Below are 16,456 nucleotides of genomic sequence, written 5' to 3'. Positions count from 1 at the left end.
TTTTAGCCTAGTTTTCATAATACATAGCGGTTTTATGTAATTTTTTCTTCTTAAATAGCTAATATTAGCCCCACACTTTAGGAAAATATTATAAAATTAATCCCACCGTTGCAATATTAATCTCACACTTTAAAAAAATATTGCAAACTTATTCCTATACTTTAAGAAAATGTGTAAAGTTAGTCCTAAATATTACAAAGTTAGCTCCAAATATTGCAAATTTTTACTACACGTTAACTTTACTATGTTTTATTAAAACATGGAATTGATATTGACTATTTCAGAGAATGTGAGATTAATATGACAAATTTTATACTTTGGAGCAAACATGCAATTTTGTCTTTATAAAAGAATATATGCATTATTGAGCTCACTTGTCTACCACATTTGGTGCGAGCCGAATCTCCGACGATTTGATGGAGGGGCTCGTGATGCACCTTCCTTAGGGAAGCTGATTATTGAAGATGTGCGACAACGGATATTGAGTGTAAACTTATCTTCTTCAATTAGTACTTGTGCACTTTATCGTTTATGGCGGATCTCTTGACCTATCAAGATGACCACTTTTGCATTCCTTATTGTATTGTACTGAACCATTTACTTAAATGAAATTTACATTTATAAAAAAAAAAAATATGAATTTTCATCTTTATCTATAAAAAAAAAATGTAAATTGAAGAAAAAGAAACCATGAAAAGAAGATAAAAAGTCACTCCATTTTCTCCAAAGTCGTTTCTTCGCGTCAAGAAGCCGCAGCTGAACAACGAGAAAAGAAGAAAAGAATCTGACAATTCTCTCTCTCTCTCTCTCTCTCTCTCCAGGTAAACACGCATTTACTTCTTCATACATATACACAAGGTATAGGTTTCTTGTTAATATCTAACATTTTTTATTTGTGGGTTTCCTTTCTTCTTGAAGGAGTTACTCAACAGATCGGATTTTGTCTTCGATGGCTTCGAAACGGATCTTGAAGGAGCTTAAGGATTTGCAGAAAGATCCTCCCACTTCTTGCAGCGCAGGTGTTTCTCTGACCCTTTTCTTTTTCTTTGTTATTTTCGCTTTTATTTGGTCTATATGATTAACTTTTTAATTTCCCTTTATTTTTCGGGGTTGATCTGTGCCATTCTGATGTTTATCTCTGTGAGAACGAACATATTTGCATCTGGGCTTGTTTAATTTTGCTGTTTTTTGCCGTTTCTCGTGAGTAAAAAAGTTGTCTTGGCTGTGAGAATTTGTGGGTGGGCTTGTGGGAGTAGAAAACATGCGATTGTCAGATGGAAAGTTCTCCATGTGGGTTTGCGTGATTTTTGTTGTCTTCACCAATTTGTGGTGGTGAAAAAGCTGTCTTGACCACTGAAGTTTGTGGTTGGACATTGTTGATGTTCAGTAGTAACGAAGAACGGAGAGATAAAAATAGTTTCTTGGGGCATTTTGTGGAGATTGATTAACTTAATTCTTGTTTTTTGGTCTTTGTAATGCTGCTGAGGATATTCTGATGATATGACTGAAGTTCGTAAATTATGTTTTTGGGATCCTCACATCTGAGGTTTTTACTTGCAACTTTTTATAATTAGAAATACTCCATTGGTGAAGTTTATTTGCCATTGCGTTTCTTGTTCAAAGTGTGGAAATATGACATGGCTATTCTCTATGGTGACAGGACCTGTTGGTGAGGACATGTTTCACTGGCAGGCAACGATAATGGGTCCGCAGGATAGCCCTTATGCAGGCGGCGTGTTTTTGGTCACTATTCATTTCCCCCCGGATTACCCATTCAAACCTCCAAAGGTGCGGATGAGTTATATTGGTTTGGAACTGTTGATTTTTACTTTCTCAACTTGAGAATTCCGCCATGTATTCTTGATTGTATGATTGCAGATCCGCATAGCTAGGTTTATAAGTTCTACTGCATGTCGATCTAGGTTCTCTGAGTAGTTGCTCGTGAAAATATAATTTAATTGATGACTAGTTTCAAATCACCGTATTGCACTCATTCAGTTTTTTAAGGAGTTCAGAGTGTCTTATTCTCTTGTCATGATACATATATTGTATATATGGATGAGTCTCTGTTTTAGCAGTTGCCTATATTTTTCTAGTAATATTTATATATTCAGACTTGATTCGAAGCTTCATTATTTGATATATTTTGTGTTCTTCCCACTGTTCAACAAGTTTTAAAACACTGTCAGTAATATAAGTGAACTCAAATATTGCTCGAGCAAGGTAGTTGATATTTGATAGTGCTAGAAGATAATATGTTGGTTGAAGATGAATCAAGATCTTTTCTTGGAATTTGTTTCAAACTACATTATGCTGCTGGCTGGATTTTTCTTTCTACATTGAGGACAAAAGTTTTTTGTATTCTAACTTGTTGAAATTGTAACGAACATATGGATGCATTTTTCTTGTGGTTGGACTATTGCAGGTTGCATTCAGGACAAAAGTTTTTCACCCAAATATTAATAGCAATGGTAGCATTTGCCTTGACATCTTAAAGGAGCAGTGGAGCCCTGCCTTGACGATTTCTAAGGTTATTTTTCATTGCATTGGGTTTTTGTGGTTTATGTAGCCAGTGTCAAACTAATGTTTACACCTTAAAATTTGCAACCCCATGAACATATTAATCCTCCCTTTTTCCTAGTCCGACAAGGCATTCTTTTTAACTTCTTGATATGATATACCTCAATATGCGATCTAAGAGCTCCTGAAGCAATTTCGTTGCCAAATTTACATGTATAACCTGAAATGCACAATGGCTGTATACATTTTGCTAGAAACAAGTTCAGTGGTTTCCTTTGTATTTTGGGCTCTCAAAGTTGTGAAACTCAATACCTAGTAGCGGTTAACTCTTTTTCTGGATTTACCCTGAATTTTTGGGTGTCTTTGCCCACGTGAGGTAAACATCTTGGAGATTGTTGTTGTTTCTGCTATCCCTTTGCTTCCTTCTCGACTTAAAGAAAACTTCACATAGTAGCGCCAAAGTGTTGTACATATCTAACATTTTAGGGAGCATACAATAGTAAGTGACTGTAGATGGATAAAGGAGGAACCCCCATGTCTCTTTGCGTTCTACTCCTACTATTGTTCTTGCAGATTAGTTCTGAACATATGTCATCGCCGATCATTATTTATTTGCTCAAGAATCGAATCTCGTACTGTTGTGAAATTGTAGTCATAACTGCATAAATGCCTTCAGGTGTTGCTCTCCATCTGTTCACTCTTGACGGACCCAAACCCCGACGACCCCTTGGTGCCAGAAATCGCACATATGTACAAGACGGACAGGACCAAGTACGAGCAAACTGCTAGGAGCTGGACCCAGAAATACGCGATGGGTTAGTGTGATTTTTCGCAAAGGCTTAGATTGCGTTTATGTTAAGAATGATGTGGCTGTTCTGTCAAGAAGAGCCTGCATCTGATGCAATTATGGGTTTGAACTGTTGATAAGAAAAATGACTGTCGAGAAAGACTTGGTACATGGTTTATTGATCTTGTTCAATGTGTAAGGTTGGGCAAACTCTTTTGTTCCCTTCACTTGGAAATTTTTAACTTAATTGATTTGCAGTTTTCTCTGTTTCATGCTACTCACTTGGAAGTGAGCCGTTAGATGTACTTTTGCCTTTTTATTTGATTGAAACGGTGATTGCATAATTTTTGTTAATGTTAATAAACTGATAAATACGTTGCTCGTTCATTAAACTCGTATTACAATAAATTCACAGTAAGTGAGATAAATACTCATATCTTGAGTTTATCAACGGGACTTGTGCCTCAGCCACGACCACTGAGTTAAGACATCATCGGTGATGTACTTGTTGTTATAAAGTGGAATAATGTTGTCGTGGTTTGGGAATGAGAAGTTCATTATCTTAGTATGTATACAAAAATACCATTATTCTTCTTCCCTAAAGCCTAAAAATGTAATTTCACTTGGAATTTTTGCTTTTATTTATTTTATTGCCTAAAAATTGAGCAGAAAAGTGAAAGTATAATGCCAAAAAGATAAATATATATTTTGCTTTTATTTATTTTACTGCCCATATATATATAATTTTTCTTTAATTATTTTATCTTTTCCCCTATAAATACTGTACGGAATCGCCAGACAAAAGATAACAAAATCGTTAAAAGCCTATTGTACCAAAGTTAACAATGAATATTTTTATTAATAAAAAATATTTTTGTTCTTGCTTGATAAATATTTTTATTAAAAAGTTTTTTAAATTTTTGATATACTAAAATTATATTAGTATAATATTAATTTATTTATTTTTTAATACAAAATGAAGATAAGGGTTTTCAGTAAAATTATAGAAAATAATATGTTCTTTTCGATCTATTTTCCTCGTATCAAACAAGTAGAAGTAATTTAGATTTAAAACTCCTCGACGAAAAACTATTATTATTTTGTTCCCCAACCGAATGAATTATCAAATAGTGTTATTTTTAAATTGCGATTTAAGTATATGTTGTAAATGTTAGATTAAATATATACATAATGATGTAAATAACAATATTATTTTATTAAAATGAAATGAAATATATAAGGATATAATATGTTGGTTGGTATGAATTTAAAAAATTTTGTTCGTGAATATTATTAAGTGGTAGTAGAATATATATATATATACACATAGAGGGATGGATTCTGAGGTGGGTCCCTTTGGAATCTGCCTGTGTGTGGAAATGTTTTACTTTTGCTTCAAGCTCAAGTTTTTATCATTGCAAAAGTCAAAGTCAAATTACCAAATATCAACAACTAATAGATTCTTCCCCTTTGATGTTATTTGTGAAGAAAATTATCATAATATTTGGATTCGTTTTTTGAGTGTTTTGTTGTGTTTTGTGGAAATAAAGAGAGAAAAATAAAGATAAATAAGTGTGTGTTAGAGATAGTATGTATGTTTGGATTTGTTTTTGGAGATAATTTAATATAAGTATTATATATTTAATGTTGTGTTTTGGAAGACAAAAATTATTATTCATTGTCAAATCATGTCTTTGGAGATAATTTAAAATAAGTATTATATGTTTAATGTTGTATTTTGGGAGACAAAAATTACTATTCATTGTCAAATCATGCCTTTCTTATATATATTTATGTATATATGTGTGTATATATATGTTTGTTTTTATGCTAAAACAGTTAAAAACACCTAAATAAGGTGTTTTTGAATGATGACAAACATTGGGTATATTTTGACTTGTCTCGAAAATGAGTTGGAAATGAAAACAAACATAGTGTATGAATTTAGCTGTAGCAATAAATAAAGTATTTGAATACAATAAAAAGTGAAAGAAAGTCCAAGTTTAAGTGCATGGATCTACTATTCTACCAATAAGCTGCAAGAATTGATATATATAAGGGATAATTATATTTTTTTTTCTCAAAAATTTAGTGTAATTACACGTAAATTTTATGTGATTTGAAAAATTATATCTAGTATCCTTGAAATTTAATTCTATCAAACAAATAAGTCTACTCGTTAGTCAAAATTCATCGAATTTGATGATATTAACCAAAAAATAGATAAAACTCCATATTTGCCCCCAATTGATTTAATACTGATTTATTGTAAATCAAATAAATCTTTTTATGACCAAATTACTCTTATATATCTTCACACGTTAATGCATGTGAGGAGGTATATCTTCATTGTTTATACAACTAGTTTAGTCATGAAAGATTTGTTTGACTTGCAATCACAAATAGAGTAAATAGTCGATTTTTATTAAGTTTTTTTATTAATATCAAGAAATTCAATGAATTTGAACTAACAGAAGGACTTATTTGTTAGGCAAAAGCAAACTTTAGAGGTAATAAATATAATTTTTTAAAATCACAGGGGGTCGATATCTAATTACACCAAACTTTAGGAGAGAAAAGTATATTTATCTGTAGATATAATCTTATAAATTAAGGATGATACACCGCCTTCCCCTAACTTTTGATATAATTACATGTGGCCTCCATATAATTTGAAAAACTACATCTAAAGCCTCTAACATTTGTTTACGACTAACAAATAACTTCCTCTGTAGTTAAAATTCATCCAATTTGCAAATCAAACATCAAGAATACGGACATCTAAGAATATTGCTATAAAAGACCATTCTTCACATTTTATTCCCTCATTTCCATCAGCAAAAAATTTCAAATCTTTCCCCTTCTCCTTCGTTCTCTCTGTTCTTACTCTCATTCATCATCAACCATCGGTTACTCCAAAACAAGACCTTTTCCGCTCCATTAATCCTCTTTTTCCGCTAACTGTTGCTCAAATTTTTGTGCTTAATTTCAGTTTGAATTTTCTTCCACTATTCTTCTGCCTTTTCACGTGATACCACAAGTCGTTGAATGACCTCAAAAATCTCAGAACCCGTTAAATTGTCTGTTCATATAACCACCACCACCAAGTCGGTTTCTCCAGCGTCTTTGAAGAATCATCCAAGCGGCGGCGGTGGTTTCAGCCCCAAAACGCCGCGTCTAGTGAGGATTCTAGTTACTGATCGCGATGCTACGGATTCTTCAAGTGATGAAGGCGAAAGTCTCCGTCGGGTGAAGAAGCATGTGAATGAGGTTAGGATGGTGAGGGTGAGTGTTTATCCCGACAGAAACGATGGAGAGAGTAGCAGAAACTTGACGAAGAAAAAGAGGCCGCCGTCACTGCCGCATGAAGCGTCGGCGGAGCCTTTAGTGGGGGGGAAGGGGAAGAAGTTTCGGGGAGTAAGGCAGCGGCCCTGGGGGAAATGGGCGGCGGAGATACGTGATCCGACTCGGCGGACTAGGGTTTGGCTAGGGACTTATGACACTGCAGAGGAGGCGGCGACGGCTTATGACAGGGCAGCGATTCAAATACGAGGTCCGAACGCCGTGACCAATTTTACAAAACCACCGGAGGCTGATGTGACGTGTGTTTCCGGGTATGAATCGCGCAAGGAGGAGTGGTGTGAGAATCTACGCTCGCCCACCTCTGTTTTGAAGATTAATACTAATAGTGCAACATTCGTCCGGTCCGAATTTAAAAACATTAACAACGATATGGATCAGTTAAACCCGACAAACTCATGTTCAAAAGTCGAACCCGCCCCAGCCCCGATTGGAAGAAGCAGCGAAGGAGATTTTTTTATAAATGATTGTGCAGTATGGGATCAATATTTTTCGAATAATTATTTTGATTTTAGATCCCCAACGCCATTAATTTACGATGAAATTAGGTTAGAGGAGGATTTTATTGAGTTGGGTGATGATTTAGAATCCTTAACATGGGATGTGGATGAATTGTTTGTGGATGGTTTTTGGTAAGTCTGAGAATGACATGGAATTTATGGTACATAAGTATTTATTTTTGGATATGTGTATTAATATTTCATTAGTTATATCAAGTGTACGCCAATTTGTGTATTTAATATAGAACTACAAATTATTTCGTGCATTTAGATATACAATATTAATTGAAAATATACTAATTACTCTGAAGGGATATATAGTTATACTCCCTTCTCGTGAGATTTGGTATAATTATACATATGCTCTTTGTGGTTTGAGAAATTAAATCAAACACTCTCGAAGTTTGCTTTCGTCTAACAAATAAGTCTCTTGTTAATCAAAATTCACTGAATGTGTCATACTGTGATGTTATGGGATCAATCTGCGTGTCCTATTTAAAAACTTTCTCTTGATAAAGATTGGGATGTTATGGGATCCCATATTGTGAGAGTTGGAAATTTTTGAATGGTCAAAATAATAAAGAAATTCCGACGCATTTAGTCTTTACTTTTCAAATTTTAGGACTAAATGTGTCGAGTTTTGCCAATGTTATGACCATTTTGAAATTTTCATAAAGTATAAGACTAAATATGTCGAACTTTTTCAATATTAAAATTATTTTCTAGATACCATAAAGCAGAGAACCAAAAATATCGAATCCCCTACCGTAGGGAATTTAAAAAATATAATTTCACCTGCCAATAAATAGGCTAAACTCCATTTTATCCCCCTGCATTTTTGTGAAATAGCTAAAATTCCACATGTGATTTAGAAATAGGACCCTCTATGTTTTCAGCACAAAACCCCATTTCTGTTAGAAATTAACGAAAGATGGGGTGTACGCGCCTGAAGTGCGTTTGGGCTTGACATTTTTGCATGTTTTGATCTTTTTTTTCTTAATTGATTAAAATGCCCTTATATTGTATCTAAATTGCCATGGTCAAATTAGTTTTTTTTAAGATTTTTTTTTTGCATTTTTATCTCTTCTAAAAATATAAATAATTTTATTTTTAAATATATTTATATTAGATATTAAAATTCTAAAAAATAAATAATTACATTATAAAGATTAATATACTAAATTTTATTTTTAGAATTTAGATACATAAAATAGTTTAAATTAGTATTATATGTACTAAACTAAAAAAGGAATCCAATATACATATATATATGATACAAAATGGTTAGGTAATATAATAATTACTATAATTATCTAAAATTATTCTTATTAACTAAAATATATATTTAATGAATATAATTAATTTAAATAATAAGAACTTTAAGAAAAAACTAGACGCGACCCCACTACCTCCTATACTTGGTATGGGACACGACGGCTCCGTCTAGCTGTCGCCTAGATATGGGGGTGACGGCGTCTTATGGGACGCGCTCCCATTCAGTTGCCCCCGTCCCGAGGACGACAGGGGCGAGGGATTTTTTAATAATTTTAAATTATTTATATATAATATAAGTTAAATAATTTATTGAATTTAAATTTTTTTAGTTTTTTAAAATTTAATGATTGAGAATAAATAATTAAATTTGATGATAATTATTTAATAAAAAAAATTGAACGATCATTAAAATAAGAAATAATATATAATAAAAAGGACATAATAATTATATGAAAAAAAAATTAACGCCGTTCAGTCAATTTAATAGAAAAGGACAAGTAAACTATGTTTAATGAAATATTAAGAGAGATTTCTTCTATTTTCAAAGTACAAAAAGATTTTTAGCTCATTTTATTTAGCCCATTAAAAAAATATGGATCTTTGTACAAAGACAATATAAATTTGTTTTTGGTTTGGTGACTTCCCCAAACACGACCTTAGGAATAAAGTACTTTTGCTTGTTCTCATGAAATCGGCGACGTATAAACCTCCTCTTGACTATTCTTCCGCAATGTTTGGCGCCCTTGGCGCTCATTTCCACGCCGGGAATCAAAACCCAGAATACCAAAAAGGAAAAGAATAACTGATTGATCTACTCCGATCTCCTGCAAATAATATTCTCACTAGTTTCAGCTTTCCTAAAATCTTGGAAGTTTAGTGGGAAAAAGACTTATTCTCTAATGGTGGGTTCTTCAAGACAAAGTCTGCCTTCATGGATAGGATTGACAGCAACAAGAAAAGTCGAACTGGATAGGAACATGGTAAAAGCGGAGTCTTTCAATGAAGAATCGTCCAATTCCAAAATTTTTGAAGTGGAGTTGAGTTTTGGGGAGAGGGCGTTTGCTGCTGCCGGCGCCGCCGTGATCTCCGCCATCATTGTCAACCCTCTTGATGTTGCCAAGGTGCACTTTTTTTTTTTTTTTTAATTTTCTGGGAGGTATTTATGGATGTTCATATGCAATTTAATTAGTTTTGAGAATGCGCGTGTTTAATTTACTTTAGTAGAAGCTAAGTAGACTCATAAGAGGTTTTTCAGGCGGCCCCTTTCTCTGAATTACTTAAAGATTAGCTAAATCAATTGACATGTGGTGCCTGTTTGTTTAATTGTTCTATAGAGTTTTAGTTGGTCTTGAATGTCTATGAGTTAACTCTCTGCCTTGTTTGATGTTTTTTCTAAGATTATGTTTAAATGAGAATCTGGCATTTGTCAAAAAATTGTTGATAACTAGTTGGTTTCCTTCTGTTCAGGGATTTTGTCTTATCATTTTCATTTTTGTTTCGACTATCTGCTTCTTGTTGTTCTTAAAGTATGTCTAGTCTCCAGTTTGCTTCATGCATACCTTATGATCCATTTGGTTCTCTATGTCTACAATAGCCACCTGCGCTCCTTTATGCCTCGGATTAGTGAATCTCAAGTATTCTTGCTGTAAATCTGGAGTTTTATTCAATTCTTCGGATTGCTTTTGATGTGTAGATAAATTTGAATAGGTTCAATCTTCTGAATTTCTTATTAGTTAGTGTGCTGTGAGGGCGTACTTTTACTATAGTTTGTTGCTTTTGCTTTATTTTCTGTACTTCAGTAGTGGATTTGATTTTATCTTACACTTTCAGCACTTGGTTGATATTTGGCTTCTTAATTCAGACAAGGTTACAAGCTCAGGCTGCTGGGGTTCCCTATGATCGCTTATGTCAGACAGCATGCTCCGGAACAAACACGGTATAGCAATCAGGGCAATCTGATATTTTTTTTTCCTTTTATTAAAGAATAGGGCTTAAGGATCCTGAAGGCATATTGGTGGCTTGTATTTGTTGTTACTTGTCTTTCTCTTAATATATCATAACTAATAGCGCTGGGAATGTTGCTCCACCTCATGGATGCCACATCATCAATTGGAACTAATCAAGAAGGAGTCTCTCATTTCATTTTCATATACTGCATTTCAGTAGATGAATTCTTGCTATGCTTTATCAAGTAACTGAATTCTCATAATAGCTTTTGCTCTGGGAATGTATTCAGATGCTGCAAGAAAGGAAGTATATGCCATCATCTGCTTATGCACCTGTTGGCAGTCAACCAACATGCTCTCCAGATTGTACCCGTTATAGAGGAACATTTGATGTATTATACAAAGTAATACGACAGGTAGGCTATCCAGATTGAAGAGCATAAGTTAGAAATATCCTCAGTGATTTCAAGTATAAGGTCTATGAATTCATATTGATCTTGAGCTCATATTATGACTTCAAGCCTCCCACAATTTCTTGACCTTCTCAAGAAATTGCCAGCATCAGAAGTATAACGAACTTAATTCATCTGTTTGGGTATGCTAAACATAATAAAATTTCTTTAGTTCTTAATTTGAATTCCAGGATGTAGAGAAAACCGGATTCTTTTTCTGTATCTCTTAGTGAGCAGTACAATGCTAATATTTACAAACAACTGTGAGCCTAATTAGGAAAGTTTGACCTCTAAATCAATCCCAAGAAATTTGGCATCGCATCCCTATAATTCAGGGATCGACTAATCTAATTAGGTAAGTGTACACCATATACTTGCTGTACAGAATAAATCAACAGATTTTCAACATAGGACATATTGTTTTGGGCATCAAGCAAGTAGTTGATTAGTTAAGAATAGTTTTTCAAAAACCTCTTGTTTTGTTTTTTTTTCCCTTGTAAATTGATTCTTTTCTCTCAATTGGTGACTGTCCTTGTTTCAGTATACGTTAAGTAAGCCTTTTTTATTCGGGCAAAGGCAAAATGAATTGAAGTCTCTTTGCTGCAAAGCCTCTTGGAGTTTGTTATAATGATTCTTCTGTTTCCTTAGCTTTTGTAATGTTTTGTAAAGTACATCTACATGTCATGTTACATACTCTCTACATTAAGCCTTTTGTCAAAATAACTCTAACCATGGGAACTTTCCAGGAAGGATTCTCAAGATTGTGGAGAGGAACTAATGCTAGTTTAGCGTTGGCGGTACCTTCTGTATGTTCCCCTCTTCGAACTTAAGACAACCGGTCTTTTGTATAATATTTTTCCAGCTCTCTGTTCAATTCCGTCTGACTATTACTTGCAGGTGGGAATTTATATGCCACTGTATGATATTTTGCGCAACTACATGGAAGAGGTTACGTCTCGGAATGCTCCAGCCATGACACCATATGTTCCCCTATTTGCAGGATCCTTAGCACGATCAACAGCATGCATCACCTGTTATCCCGTTGAACTTGCAAGAACACGCATGCAGGTAATGTGACAGTCTATATTAGTGATCTGATGAGAAGTAGCTATTTTGTCTCTATGGCATAGCTATATATTGGTCAGAAAAAAATTGTTTTAATATTTGTAATTAATTCTGCACCTTTCAGTATGTATATAATCTCATTCAAAAGTATGACCAAGTTCTGCTTACAATTTAATCACTGATGGATCTTTCTGTAGACCCTTGTTTTAATATATATATCTTCTCTATTTAATTGTATGTCGGCAATGTTTCTGGTCACAGGCATTCCAACACAGCCAAGCTAATGTAAAGCCTCCTGGAGTATTGAAAACTTTGATTGGGGTCGTCTCTCCTGTCAAGACTGCTAATAATAATCAAGCATGTGTGGTGCCTATGAACTTATACTTTTGTGTTTGTATCTAGAAGATCCATTCTCTACTTTGCAAATTTTCTGTAGTCGAGCTTTTTAGTCAAAATCAGAAAATCCTTTAGATATCAATGCTTAGCAGGAACATTGACTGATTTCTTTTTGGGTGTCCTTGTGTTGCTTGAGGTCCTTTTTCTCTAAGATCTATTTTATCCGGCTTAAAAGTGAAATTCCAGTTCTATAGCTTCACTAAACTGGGTTAGCAGTCATATTGCTATTATGAAATACATTATGGGTAACAGATAATCGTATAAAACTTGCACACACCTGCGGTGAATATGTAACTCTTATGATGTAACAGTCTACCTGTATCTTTATGGTTAGACTAGCATTATCCACTAAGCTGATTGAAAATATAGTGCTAGACATATTACTGAAAATTTAGGCCTCCATTATTCTGTTTCCACTTATTCTCTGTAAGTGCTTCCTTTGATTTAATCATTTCAAGTATTTTCTGGATTTTGTTTTGTGTTCTACTTTTTATTACTGTATCCATATGAATCTCCGGGACCCCGAAATTTGAAGTGATACATCAGCATTTTACGATTGCTCCAGTTCAAAGCTTCCGCATTTTATGGACTGGGCTTGGAGGACAACTTGCCCGTGATGTTCCTTTCTCTGCCGTTTGCTGGTCATCGCTAGAGCCTGTAAGTGATTTAATACATGCTTCTGCTTGGACTTGTTTGGATTTCTGGTATCTTACTCTTGCCCCTTCAATGAAGCTTCGAAGAAAAATTCTGAGCAGCATAGGTGAGGAAGCCAGTGCATCCAGTATCCTTGGAGCAAACTTTTGTGCTGGTTTTGTGGCAGGAAGCCTTGCAGCCGCTACAACATGTCCTCTGGACGTTGCTAGGACCCGGCGGCAGATTGAGGTGGCTTTGTTTTTCATCATCTTGGTTGATTTATTCTCGTCAATGATTAAACTTAGTGCTACCCTCCTGGCTATATGTTATATGAGATGCATCTTCAGATGAAATTGGTGTATAAGTTGGTTCCTCCTTTTCTTATGAAGATCTGTTTAAACTTTCAGAAAGATCACATGCGAGCATTGAAAATGACGACAAGGCAAACTTTGGTTGAGATCTGGAGGTTTACATTACAACCTTTTTCCATGTTTTTCCTATGGATGGTTTTGTAAAATTTTAAACAGTTTTTGATTCTTGTTTTATAAGATCAGAACAACAGAGAGGTGGATAGTTTATATATTCTGGTAGTCTCTCTCCCTCTCACCCTTATCTTTTTACTTGTGAATTAGGGATGGAGGTATTAAGGGATTATTTACGGGAGCTGGTCCTCGAGTTGCTCGAGCAGGCCCTTCAGTTGGGATCGTGGTTTCTTTCTATGAAGTTGTCAAGTATGCATTGCATTATTTGCAGACAGAGAATGATATTGGCAAAGGACATGGCTGACCCTTCAAAATGTCGTCCAAGGAATGTGGTCTTTATACGAAGATTACCCCTCTTACTCACCAGGATATAGAATACGTGCTTTGCACATGATTCAAATATTTTGTAATTGTCTTTCTCTGTTTTTGATCTTGACACCTGGTACCGTCTTCTTCTTGATTCTCTTAATAGATTTTGTCGTGTACTTATTCTAAAAATTGTTTAGAGTTTTTTTCCATCGCTCAAAATTAAATTTCGAACTGTTCTCGTTTTTTCTTTTTGTGTAGTCCTTATTATTTTTTCTTTCCTAAGCATAAATTATATGAATTGTTATCTTGAGGATGCTGACGATTTTCTCCTTAGAGCTTTTATGTTCAATGGCCAAGAACACTTCTATCACAAATTCCTCAAACGGAGTGCTCTGCTTAAGTGTTGCTTTCATTCAGTGAAATGAGGAGCATTCTTCGGCCTTTCTTCTCCTCCCTACCCTTCCTCTTGAGACTATAAACTCTTTGAATCTTCCTGGTAGCAAGTTTTGTTGAATGATGTTGGTCAATAACTCATGGTTGACATTTGGCACCTTGTACACGAACTCCACAAATCTTTGAACATAGTCTCTTAACGGCTCATTTTTCTTTTGGCGAATGGTGAATAGATATGCGGCCGTGTTTTTGGACTTTCTTGTTAATGAAGAAGTGATGTAAAAAACGTTAGGTCAATTGTTCTAGGCTGAAGATAGTTCCAGCTGGTAATTGGATGAACCACGCCAGAGCACACTTGGATAGCGTAGTTCGGAAGACCTTGCAATAGGCGGCATCACTTAAGTCGTATCAATCAATTTTAACATAAAATATGTCCTAGTACTCTTGTGGGTCCTCTGTTCCATCGTATTCCAAAAGATTCAATACTTTCATGCCCACTAGAAGCTCTTTGGCTTAGATTGCAGGGAAGAAAAGGTTGCGTCTTGGAGGAGCCACTGCCAAGGGCAAATAAGGATTCTCGACTCCCCTCGATGGTAGGGGGCAGAGGGTTGTCAAGATTGGGGGAAGGGGGTTCTATTTTTGCGTCTGAGCGACTTCAGGTCAGGAGACTCTATTGTTTATCTCTTCCTGCCTCTACTCCTCCTCGAAAATCTATGATAATTCTCAACTTCAGCTAAGGGAAAGAGGGGGCAGATTCATGGGGTGATAAGCTTCAAATTGAGCCATTGCTTGTGTAACTGCCCACGTGGATGCATTACGAATCAAAGCTTTTTGTGTTAGTTATATCATCATTTCTTGAGGTGGAACACCTAGAGGGGGTGATTCTCCATGGGAAAAAGGTTGGCTGTTCACGGGGTGGTAAAACTTCTCACTAAATGGAGTTTGTTCCTGAGGTGAGGGTGCTATCCCATGGGGTGGTGACCGTTCACGGAAGGGGGCTTGACCTGCTCCATTCACTTGTGCTTTCAGGGTAGAATCCACCCCTTGAATATCGCAAGCTCTAGACCTAGTTTGCATACTCAATGTCGGTAATGGCTTCCTACAGACGGTGCCAATTAATGATGTGGATATGGATGTGGCTTTGAGTAAGGAAATGAAAGGAAAAATTACCCTCGACACACTAATATTTCCCAAATTCAGTTTTTTCTAGAGAGAGAACTTTTATATTTGTCGTCTAGTTAAATCATGAATAGTAAACTTGCATTAAAAAATAATATCTTAAGTATTATAGTGATGTTGAGAGTTATATAGTATTGTAGAGTGTACGTATTTATTATATAACTAGTATGTAAAATTACTTTCATACCCTTCTAAATAAATAAATATTAATAATATATCCATTATTGACCTAATATTAGTCCACAAACAAGTGAAGGAGAAATGGAAATAAACAAATTCATAAAATCATAATTTTGGTTTGGTGTGGATGAGGGATTTGTTAAGTCTTGTGGTAATAACAAACACATGTTTTAGTATAAAAGAAAGGAGATTTGATATATACTATATTTACCATTTTATGTGTGGTATAAATGCATTTTTGGTCCTCAATATCACCCCTAATGCGATTTTAGTCATCAAAGAATTTAAAGTTACAATTTTAGTTCTTAAACTTTAACTTTTTTTTATCACCTTTGGTTCTTCTGTTAACTTTTTTATTAAACTTAACGAAAATTTCATTTAAAGTGAAAAAAATTGATTTTTCTCTCATTTATGGTGTTTTTCAAGTTGTAATCCAATGCATCCATTTTTCTATTTTTCTTCAAATTTCAAAAGAGAATAAATCGAAAAAAAAATAAATTTAAACAATAAATTTTTTAAATAATCTTAACAAAAGATTATCAATAATAGAAAAAATGTCAATAAATTTTCGAAAATTTGTTCCTTAATTTATTTTATTTTTTTTGTGTTTATTCATAACATAAAAAAAATGATGCACTGGATTACATCTTGAAAAACACCACAAATTGAAAGGAAAATACACTTTAAATAAAACTTTCATTAAGTTAATTTAACGAAAAAGTTAACAAAAGGACTAAAAGTGACAAAAAAAGTTAAAGTTTGTGGACCAAAATTACACTAGTAACAATATTTAAGAACCAAAAATGCATTTACCCCTACTTTCACCGGCTAAATGGGATTGTGCCAAGAATTATGAACAACCATGAATTTATTTTCACTATTTTATTTTTTCATTGAGAAATTCAACACTATGTTTGGTTTTATGTTTGGGTTCGAGACAAGATAAAACACATGCAACGTTTATTTTTGTATTTTTTAC

General features: G+C 34.3%; 3 protein-coding genes across 6 annotated transcripts; all 3 read left to right on the top strand.

The window, feature by feature from the left end:
- The first annotated feature begins 681 nt into the window (after positions 1-681).
- Positions 682-3,584, top strand: LOC105173104 (ubiquitin-conjugating enzyme E2 28). Of its 2 annotated transcripts, XM_020697838.2 has the most exons (5): positions 682-821; positions 919-1,019; positions 1,661-1,788; positions 2,426-2,530; positions 3,197-3,584. In XM_020697838.2, the coding sequence occupies exons 2-5, from the start codon at positions 950-952 to the stop codon at positions 3,338-3,340; spliced, it is 447 nt and encodes a 148-aa protein (XP_020553497.1). In that variant the 5' UTR covers positions 682-821; positions 919-949; the 3' UTR covers positions 3,341-3,584. The 2 variants fall into 2 exon arrangements, with proteins under 2 accessions (XP_020553497.1, XP_011093056.1); XM_011094754.3 differs by lacking the exon at positions 682-821 and having other exon boundaries at positions 862-1,019.
- A 2,548-nt stretch (positions 3,585-6,132) lies between these two features.
- LOC105173145 (pathogenesis-related genes transcriptional activator PTI6) lies at positions 6,133-7,407 on the top strand. The gene has a single exon (XM_011094806.3). The coding sequence runs from the start codon at positions 6,356-6,358 to the stop codon at positions 7,301-7,303; it is 948 nt and encodes a 315-aa protein (XP_011093108.1). The 5' UTR covers positions 6,133-6,355; the 3' UTR covers positions 7,304-7,407.
- Positions 7,408-9,085: 1,678 nt separating this feature from the next.
- On the top strand, positions 9,086-13,949 carry LOC105173103 (mitochondrial carrier protein MTM1). 3 transcript variants are annotated; one of them, XM_011094753.3, is made up of 10 exons: positions 9,087-9,563; positions 10,304-10,378; positions 10,679-10,804; positions 11,587-11,646; positions 11,738-11,908; positions 12,167-12,266; positions 12,867-12,958; positions 13,034-13,183; positions 13,342-13,400; positions 13,567-13,949. In XM_011094753.3, exons 1-10 carry the CDS (start codon positions 9,342-9,344, stop codon positions 13,718-13,720), a joined length of 1,209 nt encoding a protein of 402 aa, XP_011093055.1. In that variant the 5' UTR covers positions 9,087-9,341; the 3' UTR covers positions 13,721-13,949. The 3 variants fall into 3 exon arrangements, with proteins under 3 accessions (XP_020553496.1, XP_011093055.1, XP_020553495.1); XM_020697836.2 differs by having other exon boundaries at positions 9,426-9,563; positions 10,273-10,378; XM_020697837.2 differs by lacking the exon at positions 13,342-13,400 and having other exon boundaries at positions 9,086-9,563; positions 13,567-13,716.
- Positions 13,950-16,456: the final 2,507 nt, after the last annotated feature.

The sequence above is a fragment of the Sesamum indicum genome, linkage group LG11, assembly GCF_026168435.1.
Source record: "Sesamum indicum cultivar Baizhima isolate 11 linkage group LG11, ASM2616843v1, whole genome shotgun sequence".
Classification (NCBI taxonomy): domain Eukaryota; kingdom Viridiplantae; phylum Streptophyta; class Magnoliopsida; order Lamiales; family Pedaliaceae; genus Sesamum; species Sesamum indicum.
The sequence above is the reverse complement of the archived record's forward strand: the minus strand, read 5'-3'. Positions and strand labels throughout refer to the sequence as shown.